The sequence below is a fragment of the Sebastes fasciatus genome, chromosome 3 (genome assembly GCF_043250625.1).
Source record: "Sebastes fasciatus isolate fSebFas1 chromosome 3, fSebFas1.pri, whole genome shotgun sequence".
Classification (NCBI taxonomy): domain Eukaryota; kingdom Metazoa; phylum Chordata; class Actinopteri; order Perciformes; family Sebastidae; genus Sebastes; species Sebastes fasciatus.
In genome coordinates, this window is record NC_133797.1 from 684027 (window position 1) to 707599 (window position 23573).

Genomic DNA, 23573 nt, shown 5'->3' on the forward strand with positions numbered 1-23573 from the left:
CAACCCTACATTATCTGTCCGAGAGCAAGAGAATATGAATATAAATCAAAATATTACCTCATTTGATCAGACATTTTTTTTGTATTAAATAGTTTTATTTTCAAGAGCAATGTACAATTTGCAAACAAATGTAAACGGGTATATCTGCCAGAATCTGGCAAGAACATGAACTACAAAAGCTTGAGACAATAATATAAAACAAATTAATTAGCATCAATGTTTTTTTTCTCAGGCAATAATGTAGGATCTGAACTCCAACTGGTCTAGATATTCTGGTAAAGTACTGCTGTGTAATGACTGAATGAGACTGCAGAAACCCACATATTTACTGACAACTGATTGCCAAGGCATTCAGTGTTTGATCAGGTAAAGCATTTCAAACAGACCTCGGTTCAGAATAAGCACATCAGTGGCATATCTTATTCAAGAAAACTGCCTCAAGTCACTCAAAACACTGAATTATTAAATCTGTATTCATACCAGCATAAAACAAAACAAATAAATAGGGTAATCTATGTGCTAATCCTCAAATCTTAAACTGCTATAACTTAGTAAAAAACACAAGTAACTGATGCTCATTACAAACAAGCTAAAATCTAAACAGAACATCCATTTTTAAAAAGGTAAACTTTGAACCCTAAGCTGAGGCGACTTATCAGCTGTAATGTCTTGACACTGTAGTAACATTTCAAACAGCCTTTCCTAGGCGTCCTCTCCTCCCGGCCTGTTCTTCAAACCCCAACAATTTCAAATGAGGAAGGAACTGTGTCCTCGAACGTGTTCTTTAAAACAAAAAGGACACAAGAATAAAGTCTAACTTGTGAGATGTAGCCCCTATGATATGATGTAAAATGGTATGAACAACTGGAGTCGACAGCAGCACAGACGATTGCTGCTGCCATTGTTTTCAAAGGATACAGACTGGTAGATCTATGATGGCGTATATTCAGAGAGAAGACTGACAGAAGAGACGGGGTGAACAGGACCGGCGGTGGAAGAGGCGGCCCTTTTTAGGGCTGACAGGCATTTTTGACAGCGACGGCTTAGAGAAGAGGAGAAGGATGAAGAAAGTGTGGTAGCTCAGGATGAGAGGAGGGAAAACATCTAAATGCACAGAATCTCCGGGGGATTCATGGGATCGTTCAATGAGCAGGCAGGAGGGAGAGACAGGACGAGACGAAGAACGATGCAGAATGTGGTTACGGAGGCTGTGATGGGTGTAGCTGAGGGGTGACTGCAGGCTACCAGGTGGTTTGGAGGAAATGCATGCTGCTCCGCTTGGAGAGAGGGGGGGAGCAGCAGCGGAGACGGCCCTTCCATCTCCTCTGCATCGGGGGGAGAAAGGAGACAGTAGGCGTGGGGTTCACCTCCTCAGTCTTTCCGTACCCTCCTCTTCCTCACAGCTTGTTTGTGGCTCTCTCCGGCAACATCTCCTCCCTCCTTTGGCTGCGGGCCACATTCGGAATGAAATAAAAAGCAAAAAAATCAAACGCATGAGATATGAAACATCACTCTTGCATTTGCCACATTACCAAAATGTTAAAGCTGCAGTAGGCAGATTATTTTTGGCATCATTGGGAAACAATCCCATAATAACCTTTCAGCATATTGTAATTCAAGTGTTCTGAGAGAAAACTAGACTTCTGCTCCTCCTCATGGCTCTGTTTTCAGGCTTTAGAACATCTAGTCTGTGACGAGAGACTTTGACCAATCACAGGTCATTTCAGAGAGAGAGAGAGCGTTCCTATTGGCTGTTCATTCAACAGAGGCAGCTGTCAATCATTCGCAAACTCAGATCAAAGGGTCAAACTAGGCAGCGCTGATCAAATATTAATCAATATTCTGTTACTGTTATGCCTATTTTTTTGAGTAAAATGTTCTCAGAATCATCTTGTAGTGTACTGTTTAGCTGTAAAATGAGAACCTTTGTGACCCGGCAGCCATGTTGAGATCAGCTGAGGAAATACCAAGCACCGCTCACCAGCCGGAGCAAACTTTCTCATTTTACAGCTAAACCGTGCACTACAAGATGATTCTGACAACATCTGAGGAGAGAATGAGACATTACAGTAACAGAATATTGATTCATATTTGACCAGCGCTGCCTAGTTTGACCGTTTGATCAGAGTTAGTGAGTGATTGACAGCTGCTCAGAGACGGCAAGGCTCCAGCTTGGCTCTGATTGGTTGTTTTCCTTCAGTCTGTGAAATCTTGCAGATGCCGTTAGGAGCACCGGAGGACACAGAGGAACATGATTTTTTTCATATTACCTGTCTCATACACTACTGTCAGGATACAGTGACCGTTTTATAAAAATAACCTTTTTTTAAACAAAACTTCAACAAAATTGTAGAGTTAGCCACATCTTACAGGGTGTCTGGACATTTTATCAAGTCAAATTAAACTGTCTTCATTAAATTAAGACCTTTTAAATGCCAAGTAGAATGAAATGCATGATCGTTCTCAAAAGTGAAATCACTGAAAATGAAAACGACTCCCTGACGGTGCACATTTGTCACTAGGACAAGAGACATGAACTAGTGTAAACAGAAGGGAGGTGTCTGAATGACCGTGTTCAGTGTGTGTTGTCAGCAGGCCACAAGAGAGAGGCGAACCATAAGTGTGAGAATATGAATGAATACCCTATAACAGTATACCACCAAACAGTGACTTTAGCAAACGTATGAAGTGAATTAAACGGAGGGGTTCCCATCAGATACCTAGTCAAAATCAAAATGACCAATGTTGGTACAGATACGCTTATGTAGGAGAAAGCCATGCATCAGGATTTATGAGGTGAATGCATCATTAATAGGTTACTTCTGAATACATTTTCATTACGACTGGGTGACTTTCCAAACAGGCATAAGCATTTCTTTTTACTATTTTCTGTTAATTAAATAATCATGCATGTTAAACTACAAGACTGTTTTTATTGAGACACAACAAATATGTGTATTGTGTGAACTCTCTAAACTAATGAGGTGATCGCTGCACACACCAGAAAACTTTGAGCTGACTGTACACCGTTAAAACGTGCTGAGGTTAGCACAACAAGCAGATTGCGTGCGAGTCAGTAACATTATGGCGAGCACAAATGTAACGCCGGAGCAGGAACACCCAGGTTGTGTATAAAACAAGGACAGTGTGTCGGCGCTGTTCCACCATTGTACGGTCTGTGAATTGAAACCCATCAAACATGCAAACGCACAGTCAACGCCATCACCCAGATGGGATGATCACCGGGATGATTACATGTTTGGGTGCTTTGAATGTTTAAATATAGCAGAGGTGGAACTAATTGCAACAGTCCTAATGCACATTTTTCTTTTTTATTATTCTATGTATTTTGGTATTTTCAATTTCACAGTATAAGAGATGCTTTTCAGTTGTATTGCCTATTGTGACCTGTTGCCTTTTGGCAGGGTTCCTACACATTTTCTATTTCAAAATTCCATACTTTTCCAGAGACAAGGAAAACATACATTTACCCATTGTGGCTGTTCAGTCCACAGTCCTACGCAGGAAGTTGGACAACATTCCTTTGTCAAACATCTTGCACTTGGGGTAAAGCTGTTTTGCAGGCTGTAACCAGGCCCAGTGCATGTACAGACGTAGGCAAAATTATTGGTACTCTTCCGTTAAAGAAAGAAAACCCCACAATGGTCACTGAAATAACTTGAAACTGACAAAGGTAATAATAAATAAAAATTTACTGAAAATTAACTAATGAAAATCAGCTGTTGCTTTTGAATTGTGGTTCAACAGAATCATTTTAAAAAACAAACTGATGAAACTGGCCTAGACAAAAATGATGGTAGCCCTAGAAAAGATTGAAAATAATTTGACCATAGGGACATATTAAACTAAGGTGTGTCCTGTAATTAGCATCACAGGTGTCTTCAAACTTGTAATCAGTCAGTCTGCCTATTTAAAGGGTGAAAAGTAGTCACTGTGCTGTTTGGTGTCATGGTGTGTACCACACTGAACATGGACCACAGAAAGCTAAGGAGAGAGTTGTCTCAGGAGATCAGAAAGAACATTATAGACCTTCATGTTAAAGGTAAAGGCTATAAGACCATCTCCAAGCAGCTTGACGTTCCTGTGACTACAGCTGCACATATTATTCAGAAGTTTAAGGTCCATGGGACTGTAGCCAACCTCCCTGGACGTGGCCGCAAGAGGAAAATTGATGACATATTGAAGAGACGGATAATACGAATGGTAACCAAAGAGCCCAGAACAACTTCCAAAGAGATTAGAGGTGAACTCCAAGGTCAAGGTACATCAGTGTCAGATCGCACCATCCGTCACTGTTTGAGCCAAAGTGGACTTAATGGAAGACAACCGAGGAGGACACCAAATCATAAAAAAGCGAGACTGGAATTTTCCAAAATGCATATTGACAAGCCACAAAGCTTCTGGGAGAATGTCCTTTGGACAGATGAGACAAAACTGGAGCTTTTTGGCAAGTCACATCAGCTCTATGTTCACAGACGAAGAGATGAAGCATCCAAAGAAAAGAACACTGTACCTAATGTGAAACATGGAGGAGGCTCGGTTATGTTATGGGGCTGCTTTGTTGCATCTGGCACAGGGTGTCTTGAATATGTGCAGGGTGCAATGAAATCTCAAGACTATCAAGGCATTCTGGAGCGAAATGTGCTGCCCAGTGTCAGAAAGCTTGGTCTCAGTTGCAGGTCATGGGTCCTCAAACAGGATAATGACCCAAAACACAGCTAAAAACACCCAAGAATGGCTAAGAACAAAACATTGGACTATTCTGAAGTGGCCTTCTATGAGCCCTTATCTAAATCCTATTGAACATCTGTGGAAGGAGCTGAAACATGCAGTCTGGAGAAGGCACCCTTCAAACCTGAGACAGCTGGAGCAGTTTGCTCACGAGGAGTGGGCCAACATACCTGTCGACAGGTGCAGAAGTCTCATTGAGAGTTACAGAAATCACTTGATTGCAGTGATTGCCTCAAAAGGTTGTGCAACAAAATATTAAGTTAAGGGTACCATCATTTTTGTATAGGCCAGTTTCATTAGTTTGTTTTTTTAAATGATTCTGCTGAACCATAATTCAAAAACAATATCTGATTTGCATTAGTTAATTTTCAGTGAATTTTTATTTATTATTACTTTTGTCAGTTTCAAGTTATTTCAGTGACCATTGTGGGTTTTTCTTTCTTTAACGGAAGAGTACCAACAATTTTGCCTACGTCTGTACTTCTGCTGCTCTAGGCAATAAGCAGTTATGCCACCCCTCTATAGCAACAAGGACAGACTGGGACAGAAATTCATCCCAGGACTGAGATGGAGAGGCCTTTTATGAGAGCATTTTACAGTTTTTGTGGTATAAAGAGAATCTGATGATGCTGAAGACCTTCAAGACTCCTCATAGTGGATGACACCTCCTCAGTTTGTATCAGCATGTCACCACTGCACTGAATCTAAACCAGACCGGCCAGGCAAGCTGAGGTGAGCTGGAACAGTAGTCACAGTTCATCACGTTCACGATGTAAATGACTGAGGCAATCCGATTTGTAAAAAACGGCCCAGTCTGACAGACAGCGTTCCACTCTGTTCTGTCAGCCCGCAGATTGGTTACTTTTAATTATTATTAATATTTTGCTCATAATGAATAATTTCGCGCAGAATGGCCACTCTAGGCAATTGCCTAGTTCACCTATATGGACGCGCCGGCCCTGGCTGTGACGCACAGGAGTAGAGGCAGCTCTGCGTAGGAGTGTGCGTCAGTCGCACGCCATAGCCAACTTCTTGCTTTGCTTTAGATGACATCAAGCTTGCTCTGGCACGCGTTCTCTCACACAGTGGTAAATATTTTGGCTGCCTGCTCCAAACGACATGAAAAACACTCTGTTGCTTGTAGGGATGTTAATAATTAACCGTTTAGCCGTTAACCGACATTAAGAACTTTAACCGATTAACCCTATCAGTTAAAAGAAATATTAATGATTAATTAAAAAGCTGAGCAAAACTCAGAGGAGCAGCTTGTCAGTTTAAGGAGAAAAGCTGGTCCACCTTAAGAGAGTCTGAGCCGGCGTTGCAAGATACAGGAAGTAGGCTCCGGTCATGAGTTCGCTTGAGCGGAGGAGTCGTAGCATTTATTCACCGACAAATAAACTGTACACACACTGCTACAGCTACGTTCTCAGCTAAAACGCCACCAACAACCCCACACTCACCACCGCCACACACACGGTCTGCCAGTCACTCGCTAATGTTACGCCGCTGTGACAGAGCGTATGTGTGTGACAATGGCGAGCACGAAGCCACCGGCAATGCTAGAGCTGCTAAAGTATCACAAACACACACAAGGTTTGTCTGACACTCGCTATCGTTACGCAAGCCAGACACACAGCTGACAACCTGCTAAACTAAACTAAATGTGCGGTGGAGACTTTTACTGGGGAAGTGGCTGCATGTGTCCACGACAGTGAACGCAGCAGCGTGGCTGCTACAGTGACGCTCCCGGACGGTGAACTGGGGACTCAGTTGTCTGTTGTACTCATACACTGCAGCTGGTGCACCGCTACATGAGACGCACTTATCTTGTTGGTTAACGGTTAAAGCTGAAGTAGGCAGATTGGAGCAAATCTGATTTAAAAAAAGTTATTTTTATGAACGCTATATCCTGACAGTAGTACATGAAACGGGTAACCTGAAAAAAAATCATGTGTCTCTGTGTCCTCCGGTGCTCCTAACGGGTTCTGCAAGATTTTACAGACCGGAGGAAACCAAGCTGTCAGAGCTGATTTGAGATCTGCTGTCCATCTGCTGTCTATGAGAGCCGGCTGTCAATCCCTCGTGAACTCCGACCAAACGGTCAAACTAGGCAGCGCTGATCAAATATGAATCAATATTCTGTTACGTTAATGCCTATTTCTCTCCTCAGATGTTCTCAGAATCATCTTGTAGTGCACGGTTTAGCTGTAAAATGAGAAATGGCCACCGCCATTGTGAAATCTGGTGAAGGAACACCAAGTTCCAGTCACATGACGGGAGCACAGCCAATAGGAATGCTCCTTCAATGAAATGACCTGCGATTGGTCAAAGTCTCCCGTCACGGATTAGATGTTCTAAAGCCTGAAAACAGAGTCATGAGGAGGAGCAGAATTCTAGTTTTCTCTCAGAACACTTGAATTACAATATGCTGAAAGGTTATTATGGGATTTTTGCCCAATGATGCCACAAATATACTGCCTACTGAAGCTTTAATGAGGGTCAGTTATTGGTTATTTCTTTTTTTTTCAAAATTAGCATCCCTAGTTGCTTGTATGATCAATTTATTTTTAGAAATTCTGAATTTTATATTTTAGAAAATAGAATTGGGGCAATAGTCTGTAAACAGAAATATTTTTCCATTCTCTCTTTTCTTTTTTCCATACAAACTACCAAAATCAAATTTGATACTTTTCCATACTGTGTAGGAACCCTGCTTTTGGGAAAGTGTTTGTTCAGTGTTCGAACAGTGTAGTACAGAAGTGTGTTATGTTCTTATTTTTATAATGAAAATAGTTTAGCAAAGTTGCCAGTAGGCAACATGCTACCTCAGTCCCCATTAGGAGGATTTTGTCTATCATTGACTGCTAGACAATGCTAGACATTGACTACGGTCTGTTCAAAATAAATGAAAATAAATGGATCCTTGCATTTGCTCTTTTTCTGCTGTACCAAACTGAGACTCCTAAACCGGGTATGAACTGAACCGTGACTTTTGTGTACCTCTGCACCCCTAACTGTGACAGTGATCCTTTTTTGCTATCAATCCTAATGACGCACAAGACTTTGTATAGTAGAACTGATACTTTGTATTGAACCATCATCCACCCCTGATTCCAATATTTAAGAGCGTTGAAAGACCTGCAGACCTTCATTGTTAAATACTGTATAAAAACATGATGTTCTAGCTCTGTGCTCAGAATACATCAGCATTAGACAAACTGCTACCCTACCATGTGAGTTAAAACAAGTGTGGCTGTCTATTCACACAGACCGACTCTGACAGATGGAGCGTCTTGTAATATCTGCTGTCATTACTCTGAAGGTCCATATCTTATCCCCTCAGTGGAAGATGCCTGGTCTTATTTCAAAAACACCTTTAGCCTAATCATTGAGAAACACGCCCCATTGAAACGATTCCGGACGAAGAATCGCTACAGCCCCTGGTTCAGTCACGATTTGGCGGCTCTGATCCACCTAAAAAACACCTCATGGCGGAGAGCGAGGTCTTCTCAGTCTGCTGCCGACTGGCTGGCCTTCAGACAATGCAGGAACAAAACAACACAGGCGATCAGGAAAGCTAAAATCAGTCATTTCAAAGAAGAATTCTCAGCCAGTGGCTCTGACGCCAAGAAATTTTGGAAAACAGTCAAATCCATGGAAAACAAACTTGCTTCTCCGCATCTACCCACTTCTTTGATTTTTGATGACATTGTTGTTACTGATAAACAACGCATGGCCACACACTTCAACCAACATTTCGTGAAATCATCTAATTTCTTTGGTGCAGCTGCCCCTGAAACAGATTCATCTAACACTCCTACTTCATCACCCAGCGTTAACAGCTTCTCCCTTCAACCTGTTAAGGTTTCGGAAGTCCTGGATGAACTCATTAAGTTAGATTCAAACAAGTCAGCTGGATCTGATGGGCTTGACCCTGTGTTTTTGAAATCAGCCGCTCATATTATTGCTTCCCCTATTACAAGCCTGTTTAACCTGTCATTTCATCTGTCTTTTTTCCCCCTTGACTGGAAATCGGCTACGATTCTCCCCCTCTTTAAAGGAGGCTCTGGCTCTGACCCGAACTGCTACAGGCCGATTTCCATTTTGCCCTGTCTGGCCAAAGTCATAGAGAAACTGGTACATAAACAACTAATTCACTTCATTGACTTAAATCATATTTTGTCTGACCTGCAGTCTGGGTTTAGGAAAGACCACGGATGTACCACCACTACACTGAAGGTCCTTGATGACGTCATCACCGCCATGGACAACAAACAGACTTGTGTAGCTGCCTTTATAGACCTAGCCAAGGCTTTTGACTCGGTCAACCATTACATTCTCCTGCAAAGACTTACCAGCATTGGCTTGTCCAGTAGATGTTGCAACTGGTTTGCTAGCTACCTGGCTGATCGTGTCCAGCGGGTGAAGACCGAAAACATCATGTCTGAACCTCTTACCATCTCTAAAGGTGTGCCTCAAGGCTCCATCTTAGGCCCTATTTTGTTCTCCATTTATATTTACGATGTAGCCAAAGCTGCTAGAAATTCCTGGATTCATCTGTATGCTGATGACACCATCATATATTCAGCTGGTCCCTCACTCCACTCTGCTGTGTCCACTCTTCAACAAAGCCTCAACTCCATCCAACAGTCTTTCCACAACCTCCACCTGCTCCTCAACTCCAAAAAGACCAAATGTATGCTGTTTGACCGGAAAAACCTCATCATCCCCAGCCCTCCCAAGATCTACAGTGCTGATGGCTCGGAGCTAGAGTTTGTCAGCTCCTACAAATACCTTGGCTTCTGGTTGGACTCATCGCTCTCATTTAACACACACATCAATAACCTTCTGGCTAAAGTCAAAGCTAGACTGGGTTTCCTGTATCGAAACAAGGCCTCCTTCACACACTCTGCCAAATTCACCCTTGTGAAAATGACCATCCTTCCTCTATTTGACTACGGCGATATAATTTATAAAATGGCATCAAAGACCACCCTCAGAAAACTGGACACACTCCACCACTCAGCAATCCGTTTTGCCACATGTGCACCCTTCACCACCCACCACTGTGATCTTTACAGATTGGTGGATTGGCCCTCCCTTCACACCAGGCGGCTACAACACTGGCTGCTCTTGGTCTACAAATCCATTTTGGGAATGACCCCTCGCTACCTCTCCAATCTTCTGCACATTTCCGACAGCAATCGCCGTTTAAGATCCAGTGACTTCATTAGGCTCATCATTCCAAAAGTCCGTACTGTGTTTGGTCATAACTCCTTTCATTTTGCCGCTGCAAATGACTGGAACTCACTACAAAACACGCTCAAACTAACAGCTCTCACCTCTCTCAACATGTTCAAACAAAAGTTGCAACAAGTCATAGTTGACTGCTGTACTTGCTGACCAGCCCTCACTTCTCTCTCTCTCTTCCATTTTTACAAAGAACATCCAGTAATCCGCCTTTTTTTGTACATAGTGTTTATTAATTTACCTATGCTGTTTTTAGCCATTTTCTCATGTGTTTGTCATACTGTATTGTATCTGTGCTGTTTGTGTCACTTGTGTGGACTGTGCTACTGCCTCTTGGCCAGGTCATCATTGTAAATGAGAATTGGTTCTCAATTGATTTTACCTGGTTAAATAAAGGTCAAATAAAAAATAAATAAAAATATATTGTAGTGAAAACATACAATTCCATACAATTCACATTGTTCGAATTTTCTAGGTCATATCAATTCTTATTATCAGGTAATTATACACAAAAAAAAACACACTTATTAATATTATATTCCATCTCTGCCAATAGATCCCCCTAAATGTTACACACTGTTCCTTTAAGCTAAAACATACACACAGGGTTCCTACGCAGTATGGAAAAACATTTGTGTTTCCAGATTATTGCCCCTACTCTGTTTTCTATAATAAAAAAATTCAGAATTTATAAAAATAAATTGATCATAAAAGCAGCAGAGTGTTTTTCATGGCTTTCTGAGCAGCCATTGCAGCCAAAATATTTACCACCGTGTGAGAGAGCACGGACCAGATTGAGCTTGATGTTGTCTAAAGCAATATAGGAAGTAGGCTATGGCGTGCGACCGAACGCACACTCCTTCGCAGAGCTGCTGCTACTGCCTGTAGACTGCAAAACAGCTCTGCTGTCACATGTTATCAATTAATTAATGGCTACATTTATTTTTAATATTATTTTTGCTACATTTAATGACAATTATTTATTTATCGAGTCATTTATATATTTATTCATTTATTTTTGATTTTGGCAGGTTCCATCCTCCATAAAAAGAAATCTGTATGCAAAGTCTGTGTAAAATCATTCGACATCTCCAACATGGGGGAGGCGGCAACTGCAAGCCATATGCGAAGGCAAAGGAACTGTAGTCTTGTTGTCACAGCATCCTCAGCACCCAGTCACAAAGTCAATTATGGTCTGAAAAATCTGCTAGTTTGCCTCTCGGGCACTGCCGAGGTGCCCTTGAGCAAGGTACCAAACCCCCAACTGCCCGGGGCGCCTGTCAGGGGCAGCCCCCTTGTCTGACATCTCTCCATTAATGCATGTATATAGTTCCTGTTTGTGCACGTGTGTGTATTTCGGGCCTGTGTGTACTATGTAATATGTAAAATATAAAAGAGTGAAAAAATTGAATTTCCCCTCGGGGATTAATAAAGTAACTTTTTTCTTCTTCTTCTTCTTCTTCTCCTGTTATTATCCTGAACCAGACGGATAAAATTAAGAGAAAGTAGATGGTGATATCCGAGGATCTGGTTCCACGTATTAATTCCAAGAGCGCACCACATGAACCGCCTGATATCTACCAACACCATCAGCTCATGCTGCTGTAGAGGTAAGAAGAACTCACAATTACACTAACCTCCTCTTCTAATGTTCTCTCAGGAGCTCTGCTCTCCTCTTCTCCTCCTCCTCCTCCTCCTCCTCCTCCTCCTCCTCCTCATCCTCCTCTTCTTCCTCATCATCATCACCCTCTAGATTGTCACCTCCTGCATCGACTTCATTCTCCTCCTCCTCTTCTGTTACTTTTGAAAAAGGGAGAGTAACGATGATGACAGTGAGGACAAAGAAATACGACTCTAGAACAATGAACAATACTCTGATCAATACAGCACCAACAGAGGAGGATGTGTGATGACCTGTGTTTGACCCTCTAACCTGCTGCTGGTGCTCCTTCTTTAGCCTCAGCTGCTTTGTCTTCCTCTTCTGCTGCTGCTGCCTCCTCTTCTTCTTCTTCTTCTTCTTCGTCTTCTTCTTCTTCTTCCTCCTCCTCCTCTTCCTCTTCTTCTACATCAGCCCGAGGAGGATCCACCTTCTTGTATACGTAGTCGTCATCTGATTTCTATGACACAAACAGGAGATGGGATTTCAGTCAAGTTCAGGGGCAGTACACAAGCCGCATCTAAAACGCGTGGAAAGTGCCAGCTGTGCCGCTTGTTTTCTTCCCAATGTGCTTGGGAGGTTGCGCTTCTGTCGTGCCTGCCGTTACTAAAAAAACAAAACCTGCGTTTGACGATTATGATGACGTTGCGGTAATTTAGCAGTAAGCCTCGCTGACTAAACTAAACACAATCAAAACAAAGACAAAATGCATTTCCAGCACCGTAAATCCCTCACAGTATCGATTACTCTGTGTTAATTTGGCTGACCTTTCAAACAGATGTTGTGCTTTCTTCAAACAGAAAGGGTGAAGCCAGGAAAATAGTCCGTGGGACAGATGTAAAGCTCTGGGTAGCCCTGCACTAAAATGATTAACTTCTCCTCCATATATTTACTATAGACTGATAATTACGCTAGAAAGAAAAGATATCTGCCGGTTATGATTGGTTGTTTCTCTTCACATGACATGTGGTGAGCGCTACAGCATTCCAAAAGTTGAACTATTTTTATCTCGGGGCACAGCCGTCGCGGCCCAAGAAATAAGCGCTTGGGAACGGTAGCGTGCCGCACCGCGACTGCCGCGCATCTACATTGACAACAATGGATTTCAGTGCGCAAAAGACGCGGCATGTGTAAGGCCACTTAGAGGGGTTTGCTGGTGTGCTTCTGCATTAATCGGGGATCAGAAACATGCAATAAATAAATGACTCATTAGGTTCACAGTACCTTTGGCCAGCAGAAGAGCACAGCCAGTCCTATAGGCAGGCCAACTGTCAGGATGTAGATCACCCAGAGCCACGGCCGTTCCTCTGCAGCAATCATCAGCTGAGCAAAAATCCCCGGCTGATGGGTTTGAGGGGCGAGGGAAGACAAGGGACCAGAGAGCAAGAGCAAACAGTGAGCCTTTGTGAGCTTTTCCCTCACGGAAACTGACAGCCCTGTGGTAAATTATATGCACATAGTGACAATGTAAGTATCTGTTAGGGTGCTGCTCCATGTTCCTGTTGACCTTACAAAACATCACACTGACCTCGTTAGCGCTAGCCACCAGTTTCTTCAGCCCCCAGCTGTCAGAGGCCCAGCGGTCGGCCACCTCCTTGTGAGAGGTGATAATGAAGTTGTCAAAGTAGATATCTGAGGTCATGGACCACAACTCCAAGCCCACAGCCTTGAAAGGTGTCATCCTGAACGGCTGCAGGTCCTCAAAATAGTCCGGGTTATCGATCTTACGCGGCTTCCAGACTCCCTTGGGAGGAGACAAAGAATGAAGAGGAAAAGAATTAGGATGGTTTCAGCTGGTGCACAAACATACAGCATCTCCAACAGGACAGGTTACAGTTGTACCAAGTAACACAGAGAGTGAACCGTCTCTTGGCCAAGTGCTGGAGTGTGCACCTCATCATTCATGATTTAAAAACAAAAGCTAGGAAAGTAAATATAGGAGAAATAGACTAATCAGATATCAGTGTGGTAAAACAAAACTCTATTGAGCCCAAATCAGCCTGATAGCACCTGGTTTAGTTCTCTTCTCTTCCACTCCCTGAGTGCGCCAACGCCCTCAGCTGACTTTACTTTTTTCAGAGGCTGTAGCAGGCTTAAAGCTAGAGGCTGAAGGTACTGGTATCATGTGAAACATGAAAACTTAAGGAATCCACTGATACCAACCATGTCATGCCAGCGTGTCGGGAAGAACACTAAATAACGTTACGAAGTTACACAAAATTTTGGCGAGGGAAAAACTGGTGTGGCGATTTTTAAAGGGGTCCCTTGACCTCTGACCTCAAGATAACTGAAAGAAAATGGGTTCTATGGGTACCCACGAGTCTCCCTTTTACAGACATGCCCACTTAATGATAATCACATGCAGTATAAATGTGTTATTTTAGCCTATTCTAAAATGATGTGTTTGAATATTTCTGCATACTGGGGTTCCTAAACAGTCTTGAATTCCATAAATTAGGTATCACTGTAAAGCTGAGACTCTTGTGGATCCAATGAGCCCAACTGTATTCATGTGTGATGATGTTAGTCCCCATAGGAGACATTTCATTGTAGTGAGACCACTTTTTTTTTTTAAATTTAACCTTCCTGTATAAAATGACCTGTGGTGACCTCTAGGATAATGACAGCCACAGAGACCTAGAGCATTCTGAGGATTGATGGATCAAACTAGAGACCTAGAGCATTCAGAGGATGGATAGATCAGACTAGAGACCTAGAGCATTCAGAGGATGGATGGCTTTACTAGGTAGATTGACAATAAGGGGGTTTCTGAGCAGTTTCCAGAACAGAAGCACTTGACATCCAAAAATTGCAATTCTTGCAGAAGTTTTTGATCCCAAATCACAGCATGGCTATTTCTATGGTGTTCCTCCAGGTCTTGGTGTCTTAATGTGGTATTTTGGAGGGATTATTGATCATTTTTATCAATTTTCCAGCGGTAAATAATGGTTAAGTTTAGCCTCAGGGCGGCTGTGGCTCAGAGGGTAGAGCAGGTCGTCGGAAGGTCGGTGGTTCGATCCCCGGCTCCTCCGGTCACATGCTGATGTGTCCTTGAGCATGACACTTAACCCCAAATTGCTCCTGAAGGCATAGCCATCGGTGTGTGAATGAGTATTTAGATTAGATCCTGATGGGCAAAGTTGGCACCTTAGCAGCCTCTACCATCAGTGTATGAATGTGTGTGTGATATGCTGACATGGAGTGTAAAGCGCTATGAGTGGTTGGAAGACTAGAAAAGCGCTATATAAAAGCAAGCCATTAATAAATAATATATGCCATTTACCATTCACCAAATCTGTGTAAATTGCTGCAACAATTTATGGCCTTCATATATATTTCTATCATAATGTTCTTAGCCCTTATACACTTTGACAATTTATTTTAATAAAGAGTTATTTGTTTATTTCTGATTTATGACTAGAAGAACTTGACACACAGTGCTGAGCTGCATCTCAAATTAATCTTTAGGTTCCCAGCTTTCAGATGATGTACACCACTTCTATGTGACATCTAATGTTGACCTGCTATCTTCCCCTAAAGCCCCTGTACCCCCCTAGAAAAGATACAAATCTATGAAAAAGAGGAGTGGAGTGGATAAGGTAAAAGTTATAGTTACCTGATAGTTGGGATTGTCCACCAGAGGGGCTTTCCACTTGCCCTTGTACTGAGGGTTATTGATCTTGGGACGCTTCCACTCCCCACAGGCGGGGGCCGTCTCGCAGGCTGGGTTAGGAATCTGCGGGGCTTCCCACTCTCCATCCATCTCCTCGTCCCTGCACACAGAGGAGAGCCGTCAGTCTGGATCATTTCCTTACTGTAACATCATTCAAATGCTGGTTAGGGGTTTGTTTGGTGAATTCTTACCAGTCCTCTGGTTTCTCAGCGTTAGGATCGGGGACAAACCCTGGTTCATCGTCCAGCCAGCCCTCCGGCTTCAAAGCGTCAGGGTCCTCAATCTTTGCTGGAGCATCTTCATCCCTGAGTCACATGGCCATGTTTGTTATTAATGACTAGGTCACTGAGGCCCTAACGTTTAAACATGTCCAATCTGCAAAACACAATCTGTACTATCTACTAGTATAGGGGTTGTAGTCACCAGTCGTCAGGCTTGACAGCCTCAGGGTCAGGAATCTTGGCCCGCTCATCCCAGTCCTCCGGCTTGGAGTCATTGGGATCGTCTATCTCTTTGGGTGGGTTGACTGGAGGTACCACGTCATGCAGCAGGCTGCCGCGGCTAACACTAGACTGGTCAATGAACATCTCGTAGCTGTTGTCTGGGTTCAGGACTGACAACAGGGGGAAAATGCTGAATGAATGTGTGAGCAAAATGAAAAATGTACATTTTATAAAAGCACAGAAAGGTATGCAGGTACATGTGAAATTGAAGTTGAAGCTATTTTATTGTACGAAAAGTATTACATATAAAAGACACATTTAAGACAGATATAAAAAATTAGGGCTGTCAATCGATTAAAATAGCTATTCGCGACTAATCGCACATTTTTAATCTGTTCAAAATGTACCTTAAAGGGAGATTTGTCATGTATTTAATACTCTTATCAACATGGGAGTGGGCAAATATGCTGCTTTATACAAATGTATGTATATATTTATTATTGGAAATCAATTAATGACACAAAACAATGACAGATATTGTCCAGAAACCCTCACAGGTACTGCATTTGGCATAAAACAATATGCTCAAATCATAACATGGCAAACTGCAGCCCAACAGGCAACAACAGCTGTCAGTGTGTCAGTGTGCTGACTTGACTATGACTTGCCCCAAGCTGCATGTGATTGTCGTGGGCATGTCTGTAAAGGGAAGACTCGTGGGTACCCATAGAACCCATCTTGAGGTCAGAGGTCAAGGGACCCCTTTGAAAATGGCCATGACAGTTTTTCCCTCACCAAAATTTAACTTAAGTTTGGAACATTATTTAGCCTCCTCCGTCGCAAGCTAGTATGACCTGGTTGGTACCAATGGACTCCTCAGGTTTTCCAGGTTCAAATTATGCCAATCTTCTCTCTAGTTTTAAAACTGAGCAAGTTGTGTTAAAGAAATTAGTGGTGTTAAAATGAATTTGCATTAATGCCTTATTATCGGGATAACTTTGACAGCCCTAATAAAAACATACATATTCTCTTTTTGATTTGTTTCTGTACCCAAAGTGTAGAGGTGAGTCTTCTTGTCAGTGTAGAACTTCTTGAGGTCGACATCAGCCCTCTTGGCATGCTTCTCCTCCGTGTCTTTGTTCAGAGGATTCTGGTGGCGGAAGATGAAATGCAGCTTGTAGTCCTCGCCACACTTGTCTGGTCCAAACATGAGGGTGTAGGGTGTACGGTCATGGAATTGCTCCTACAGTGCAGAAGTTACAAGAGTTGAATTTAAAGAGTAAATAGGGTCTATTTATTTTTAATCTGGATAACGATTACCTCAGTTCTACAAGACAGAGGAGGAATGCTCTGAAGGTTTTGGATTTTTGTTTACGCTATCGTGTGACTTTGGTGAATTTGTACTAACCCTTTAAAACACCAAAGTCACACAATAACACAAACAAACTAACTGATGGAGGCAGCGGTAGACCAGCAGCTCCAGTGTTCTGCAAGGTAAAATGACTGTTTTTGTCAAAGCAGTGGTGGCTTTGAAGAGAGCAAAGATAACAGTTTCAGTTCCCTGTTTGAAAGGGCTGTCTGACAGCAAGGTAAAGAAAATATAGATTTTTTTTAGGCTTCTAAAATATGTTTTGCTGCTGCCCCCGTCCACAGCGGTACATTGCTTTGCTCCCATGCTGGTACTCCTGTCTGTTTCTTCAAGCTCTGGGCGGAAATACAATGACTATGGATACTGCAAGTACCTCATACAACCCCACTTCAACAAATCTGAACTATCTCTTTAAGTACTTGCTCCAGTGTGAGATGCTTTGGATATAAATGCCCATCAACTGGCCTGTGTACATCATGTAGAATGACAACATGTATACTAACTAGATTGAGTTTGCCAGTGTCTGAAAGCAGTTTGATGTATGCTCCACCACAGTCGATACCATCCTGGAAATTCACCTCATACCTGCAACCAGAACACAATAAAAAATGTTAACAAGGGTGGTCACATTATCTCACACTGTTTTGTTAACCGTAAAATGCAAATTACAGATTTTAGTCACTCACTTATACATCCTTTAACCACTGTTGCTCATGCAAAAAGTCCAAAAAATGAGAGTGTGTGCACGCTTGAACTCACTGTATGACCACAGGTTCATCTTGGAAGACAAAGGGTTTGTTCAGCATTGCAGAGATAGCGTGGTGTTTGGCCCGGGACTTGAGCACCAGACCCTGGTCTCCTGGAACTTTGTTCTCCTTCAGCTGCTCCACAGCCCACTTCCCTACAGCCGGAGAGGAGACATTTAACATTAATTTTCATGGTCATGTTGTGAGTGCAGAGTCTCTGCTTCAGACAGCTTTCGTGAATTCGACAGAAAATTGCAAACGCTGTTTGAAAGTGTCTCAAACTGATGCCTTGTTACCTCATATCCCAGCAATTACGTTGCTAAGTGAAGTGTAATCATAACCAATAGGGATGGTGGCCCAAACTAAAATAAGACCCATGGTTGTAAATAATTTTATTTGCATCATACATGTGAGGTGTGCGAGGTAAAGATCAAAACAGCAAGTTGTGCCTCTGTACAAGCTCTCATACGCACACGTCTGTAATTAATAGAGAGGGGAGAAAAAGCAACAAACCGTCATATTTGGCGATGTCATCATCTGCATCCCCCTTCACCGTCTTTGACAGATGCCAACTGTTGAGATCAACACCACAAAACTTTTATGCTGTGTTCAGAACAAGAGCAGAGCAAAATACATTTTACCTCGCGCGAGTTGGACCATCAGTACAATTTGTGTTCATTCGTGCTAGACGCGCCGGAGAGAAGGGGCTTGTCTCCATAGGTACCTACAACTTTTCTTTCCGCCATTTCTACCATCAACCATGGAAGAAATAACCACTGTTGCTCCTTTGTACATGTTGTGGAGTCCCAGATATGTCACAAAACCAAACACCGTTGTGTCTGGGTTCATAACATCACCCAGCTGCGAGCTGTGTTCACATACAGTGCCATTGCACTGACTGTATCTAGCAAGCCACACGTCGCTACTGTGGTAAGAACCCAAAATAAACAGATTGTGCTGTGATTTCATTGCAATAAAGGGAACAAAAGGATGCCGAAATAACCACATAATAATGCAGATTTGTAAGAAGTCTAAATTCTTACTTTGTCAGATCTGTCCTCAAGACGACAAGCAAACAACTTTTAAAATGCTTGTTTTCTGAATGGAGTTTGGATCGATCAGTGCAATGCTATGCAGCTGTTCCATCAACACTCAAGATAAAGTCATCCAGGCATAAATAGAGCAGCAACGTTGTTGTTTATACCACAGACCGTCTGTGGTTAATACACATACATTTATACAGAGTTTGGTCCTGTTTCTGTACAAATATTATGTACTTTGTAGCTCTGAGTGCCCACACACAGCTACAATATATTTTTCCTCCATTTCTGATTCAACGTCAGGACGTCAGTGACAACAGGAGGAGAAACTCAACGATAGGTTTTCGCGACACAGGGACACGCAAATTTGTCACTCGAGTTGAAATATTACATATCCCATCATTCGTGTCGCGAATTCGCAACGCATTGACTTTGTATGTAACTACGCCGCTCAAAAAGTTTGTTTCGCACTTGGTGTGACCACACCATTAAATTCCACACAAGAAAAGGTGAGCAAACACACTACAACCACTGATTGTGTAAGTTTATCCTGGTCACTCAGTACCATCGGAGGCTCATGTATCATAGCATGCATCAAACATTTACGCTGTATTTTTAGAAGCCCTTGGTGGTAAATTTGTCAGGCTCTACCTGTGCAGTGATCCATCATCAAATGTCTCTGCAAAGTAGACCTCTCCAGTGGGAACAGGAGTCTTGTATGTTACCTGGGGAACAAAAAACATAATTGGAAGTTGATCTCTTGAGCTTTGCAACTGTGAAGAGAATCTTTAATATAGTTCAGTTTCACATATGACCTTTATTTAATCTACAACCAATTCCTGACCTGGAAGGAGACATTTGCATCCATTCCAGCACTTGCTGTGCCGTCTGTCTCATCAGAGTGATCTTCATCCATCACTGTCGCCTCCTCTTCTTCCTCCTCCTCCTCCTCCTCCTCCTCCTCTTCTGCCATCAGAACCTTTAATTCCTCCTCGTCCAACCCCATGTCTTCATCAACATCTGAAACATCAATCTCCAAATTCTTCTCCTGGGCCGCTACAGCTGCCACAGCCAGGGAGCACAGGAGCAGCATGCACCACATCCAACCCCTGTCCAACTTCATCTGTAGGGGGCAGAGAGGGTGTGGGGTGAGAGCAGACGGGTGAACAGAGTGTGCAACAATGGTATCGGAGATGAGCATGGTGTGAGCAGAGCGAGGAGGGCGTGGTATGGGAGGATGAGGGAGAGGTATGGGGAGTAGAGGCAGGTGTGAGATGTTATTTATGGAGAGCAACAGGGTGTGTGTGTGTGTGTGTGTGTGTGTGGGAGGGGGGCATTAGTGATATAAATAGAGAACACAAGTGCATAAAAGGATGGAGGGATAAGAGGGTGAGAGATAAAACAAAAATAGATTGAGGTCACATTAGTACACAGTGCTACATTTTTCGCACTACTTCCTTACAGAACCTTTAAGTCTGCTCCTTTTCTGCTGTAACACATTTCCACCACATAAATCATAAAGACAGACACCTTCTGAGCCAGAAACATCTGTGCTTTCAAATCTGTAGCTAGGGCTGGGCAATATGGAGAAAAACAAATATCACGATATTTTTGACCAAATAGCTCGATATCAATATTGCAACAACATTCTAGGGTTGACTATAGGTGCGGTTACAAAATATTTACAAGATGAGATTTTTGATAAATAATCATCAGTAATGTGGATATAATGACTAAGTTTGTAAAGGCAAATAACAGAGCAGCTAGTACACTCTGGTTAGTTCAGACAATTACATTACTTTACTGTAATGGAGCCTTTAAAACCAGGAAAAGACAACACTTATGCCATATTATGATATCCAAAATCTAAGACGATATCTAGTCTCATATCAAGATATCAATATAATATTGATATATGCCCAGCCCTTTCTGTAGCATACAACAAGCCTCTTTGAATTTACAATATGTGCTCTTTCCCAAACATCCTTACTAGTCTTGATTTGTACCAATAAATAGTCTTTGTGTGTGTCCTAAAATGCATCTGAAATTGTACCCTGCTGAAATCTGTTACACCAAACAACAGCTTCAATGACCTATTGATCAGGCCACACCTGCTCACTCTTCTTGTGAGCAGCAGGAATTGAAAAGCATCACTGCAGACAGTAAAGCAGCACGCTTCCCTTCATTCCTAATTAACTTTAATTCCCATACTGCTGTTGTTCTATTTGCTAACATCAGAGCGCAGGAGGATCAAAAGGATACACATAAGGGAGGGATGATGAACTGGGAGCACATTTAAGAGCTATCTTATCTTGAAAAGCATCAAATCTTGCGCCTTATTTGCATATTTGGTCTGAATGCAAACAATAAACAATTTCTAATCTTTTGTGTTTATCTTGGCCATATCCCATGTAGGAACAGGTGACTGCCAAAAATAGATTCTGATATGAGAAAATATCAATATCAATTTCAATCTCATCACCAGATGTCGCTAGATCCTACACACTTTAATACCATCCATCATCATCATCATCATCCATCATCTGCAACCGCTGTACGACGTACGACGTACATTATCAGATGCATGATGTTTTACAAAGTTAGCAAAGCAATATTTAAGTCAAGCCTGATGTTTCTTTACACATAACAGAAGGATCCCAGTCAATTCCACACAGTGAGGCATACAGCTTATAAATTAAACACTGGTATCAGATTGGTACTCGGTATCGGCTGATACCCAAAGGTATCGTTATCGGTATCGGTGCATCCCTAGTGAGAAGTAGGCTCATTTTCTCATAGACTCCTATCCTATTCTTTTTGCAACCAGAGGAGTCGGCCCCTGCTGGCTATTAGAAAGAATGCAAGTTTAAGGCACTTCTGCATTGGCTTGACTTTTCACAACCAGAGGAGCTTAACGGTGTACAAATCAATATTGCTCTCTCTCAGACATAACTATCCCAATTTTGGCCTTCCTGTTAATAAGTTTTAAGCTATTTCCTCATGAAACATATCACAGCTTAGCCTTACTTAGCTAACTAAACACAGACAGGATTCAACAACAGCAATGTGGAGCTCATATAACCCCAGCATTTAGACATAACAAAAGTAAACACCAATGAATTGCACTGATATCTTGAAAATATCTTCCCTGCTGTCAGTCCAACAGTAATATAGGTAAGGTCTCACTTTGGAGAATGAGTCCAGTTGTGGCCAAAGTCTAACAAGATATCTTTCAACAGTGACCTGCCACCGTCTTTGACAAGTCACCTCAACCACACATCCATTAAGACAAGCTTGTCATTACCATCCAAGTATAGGCAAAGGAGCTGACTGTACAGTGTGTGCTGTAAAAATCCTAAACAGGCCATTCCCCAACTTCATTTCAATTCATTCTTTTATAAGGACAATGCACATTAATCAACATTTCTGTAAATGTGCCAGTGTTAGCCAGCTAGCTAATTTTCAACTCCTTTGGCAAGATGTGAAAACAATGAGGTGATGGTTCAAATTTACAGACAGAAGACAACGAGCCATGCAGAACAACAGGAAACAGCAAAACATTAGTACAATAATACAGCAACAATATCCACTATTGGGTACATGTAGCCATGCAAGCAACACGAACAACAAAACACAGCCAAGCAATACAGATTATAACCATTTTTATATAACACATGCAGCGAAGCAATAAGACATAAATAAAATATGGAAATCATAATATTGATCTTAGGATGAAATGTGAAAAGACACAAATATGCCATGCAGCGGAGTTAAAAGACACAGGTATATCATACCACATTGATCAATGAAAGACTAGTTCATATGCCATACACTTCTCTTCTATTTCCCATGAAGCTGCAGTCCTCCTATTTAACCCAGTCAGTGCAACGTTACTGGGGTCACATCCCTTACCAGCCTCTGGTTCACGTTTAACACAGCCACCCAGGTCTTGTTTCATTTACTATAACTAATGTAAGAGAAGTGTATTACTGAACACACCTAGGAACTGCACAAAAGGGTTGTAGAGCTAACATGGCTGCCAATGTCCAAAGTGTTTTAGATGACTAGCTGTGGCTGCTGCTCCGCTATGGCTATGCTATGGCTATGCTATGGCTATGCTACCAGGACGGCGCGCCAATCACAAGCAGCAAACGTTAGCATAACATCAGCTTAGCTAGAAGCTAATGGGCTTATACAAGGAGCCCACTAACTAAACATGAAGATGTCGTTAAAACACAAACGGCTAAAATAGATTTCAAAGTAGAGAATGGCCGAAATGGTATTGTTAGTGTGAAGAATTGATTGGATAGCAACGGTTAACTTGCTAAGTTAGCAGAGATGTCGCACAGGGAATGAATGAATGAATGAATGAGCCCACACAGACAAACCTTGAGAGAAAAGGTCTCAGTAAAAGCTGCTTCTCCACTTGAGGAAGTATGTTGTGCGTTTGTCCCGCTAGTATCACCGAGGCGAGGCCCACCGTGTCCGGTTGGGCTGGAGAAGATGGAACTAGGATGACAGCTTGGCCTGGATAACGGTAATAACGGTAATAACGGGACGCGGTAGAGTGCGAGCGAGTCCCTGCAAATGGGCATGACGCATGCGCACATGTGCACATGGCGCAGAAGGATAGCGTGAATGGT

At 42.4% G+C, this 23573-nt stretch overlaps 1 protein-coding gene across 3 annotated transcripts; it reads right to left on the bottom strand.

Annotated features, from left to right (window-relative positions):
• Positions 1-73: 73 nt before the first annotated feature.
• On the bottom strand, positions 74-23563 carry clgn (calmegin). Of its 3 annotated transcripts, none has more exons than XM_074627388.1 (15): positions 23319-23563; positions 19775-20053; positions 19582-19655; positions 18404-18462; positions 17904-18045; positions 17648-17729; positions 16826-17018; positions 15756-15945; positions 15524-15637; positions 15276-15432; positions 13188-13403; positions 12884-13000; positions 11936-12119; positions 11628-11802; positions 74-1446 (listed from the first exon to the last, which is right to left on the bottom strand). In XM_074627388.1, the coding sequence occupies exons 1-14, from the start codon at positions 23538-23540 to the stop codon at positions 11648-11650; spliced, it is 2184 nt and encodes a 727-aa protein (XP_074483489.1). In that variant the 5' UTR covers positions 23541-23563; the 3' UTR covers positions 74-1446; positions 11628-11647. The 3 variants fall into 3 exon arrangements, with proteins under 3 accessions (XP_074483489.1, XP_074483500.1, XP_074483482.1); XM_074627399.1 differs by having other exon boundaries at positions 11640-11796; positions 23319-23562; XM_074627381.1 differs by having other exon boundaries at positions 11640-11802; positions 23319-23560.
• Positions 23564-23573: the final 10 nt, after the last annotated feature.

Excerpts from the sequence above, each read along its gene's own strand:
- clgn (XM_074627388.1), bottom strand. The coding sequence starts at position 23,540 with ATGTGCGCATGCGTCATGCCCATTTGCAGGGACTCGCTCGCACTCTAC. Across the intron at positions 17,019-17,647 it reads ACACTGGCAAACTCAATCTA|GAGCAATTCCATGACCGTAC; the intron begins GTTAGTATACAT and ends TCTGCACTGTAG. Across the intron at positions 13,404-15,275 it reads TGGACAATCCCAACTATCAG|GGAGTCTGGAAGCCGCGTAA; the intron begins GTAACTATAACT and ends TCTCCTCCCAAG.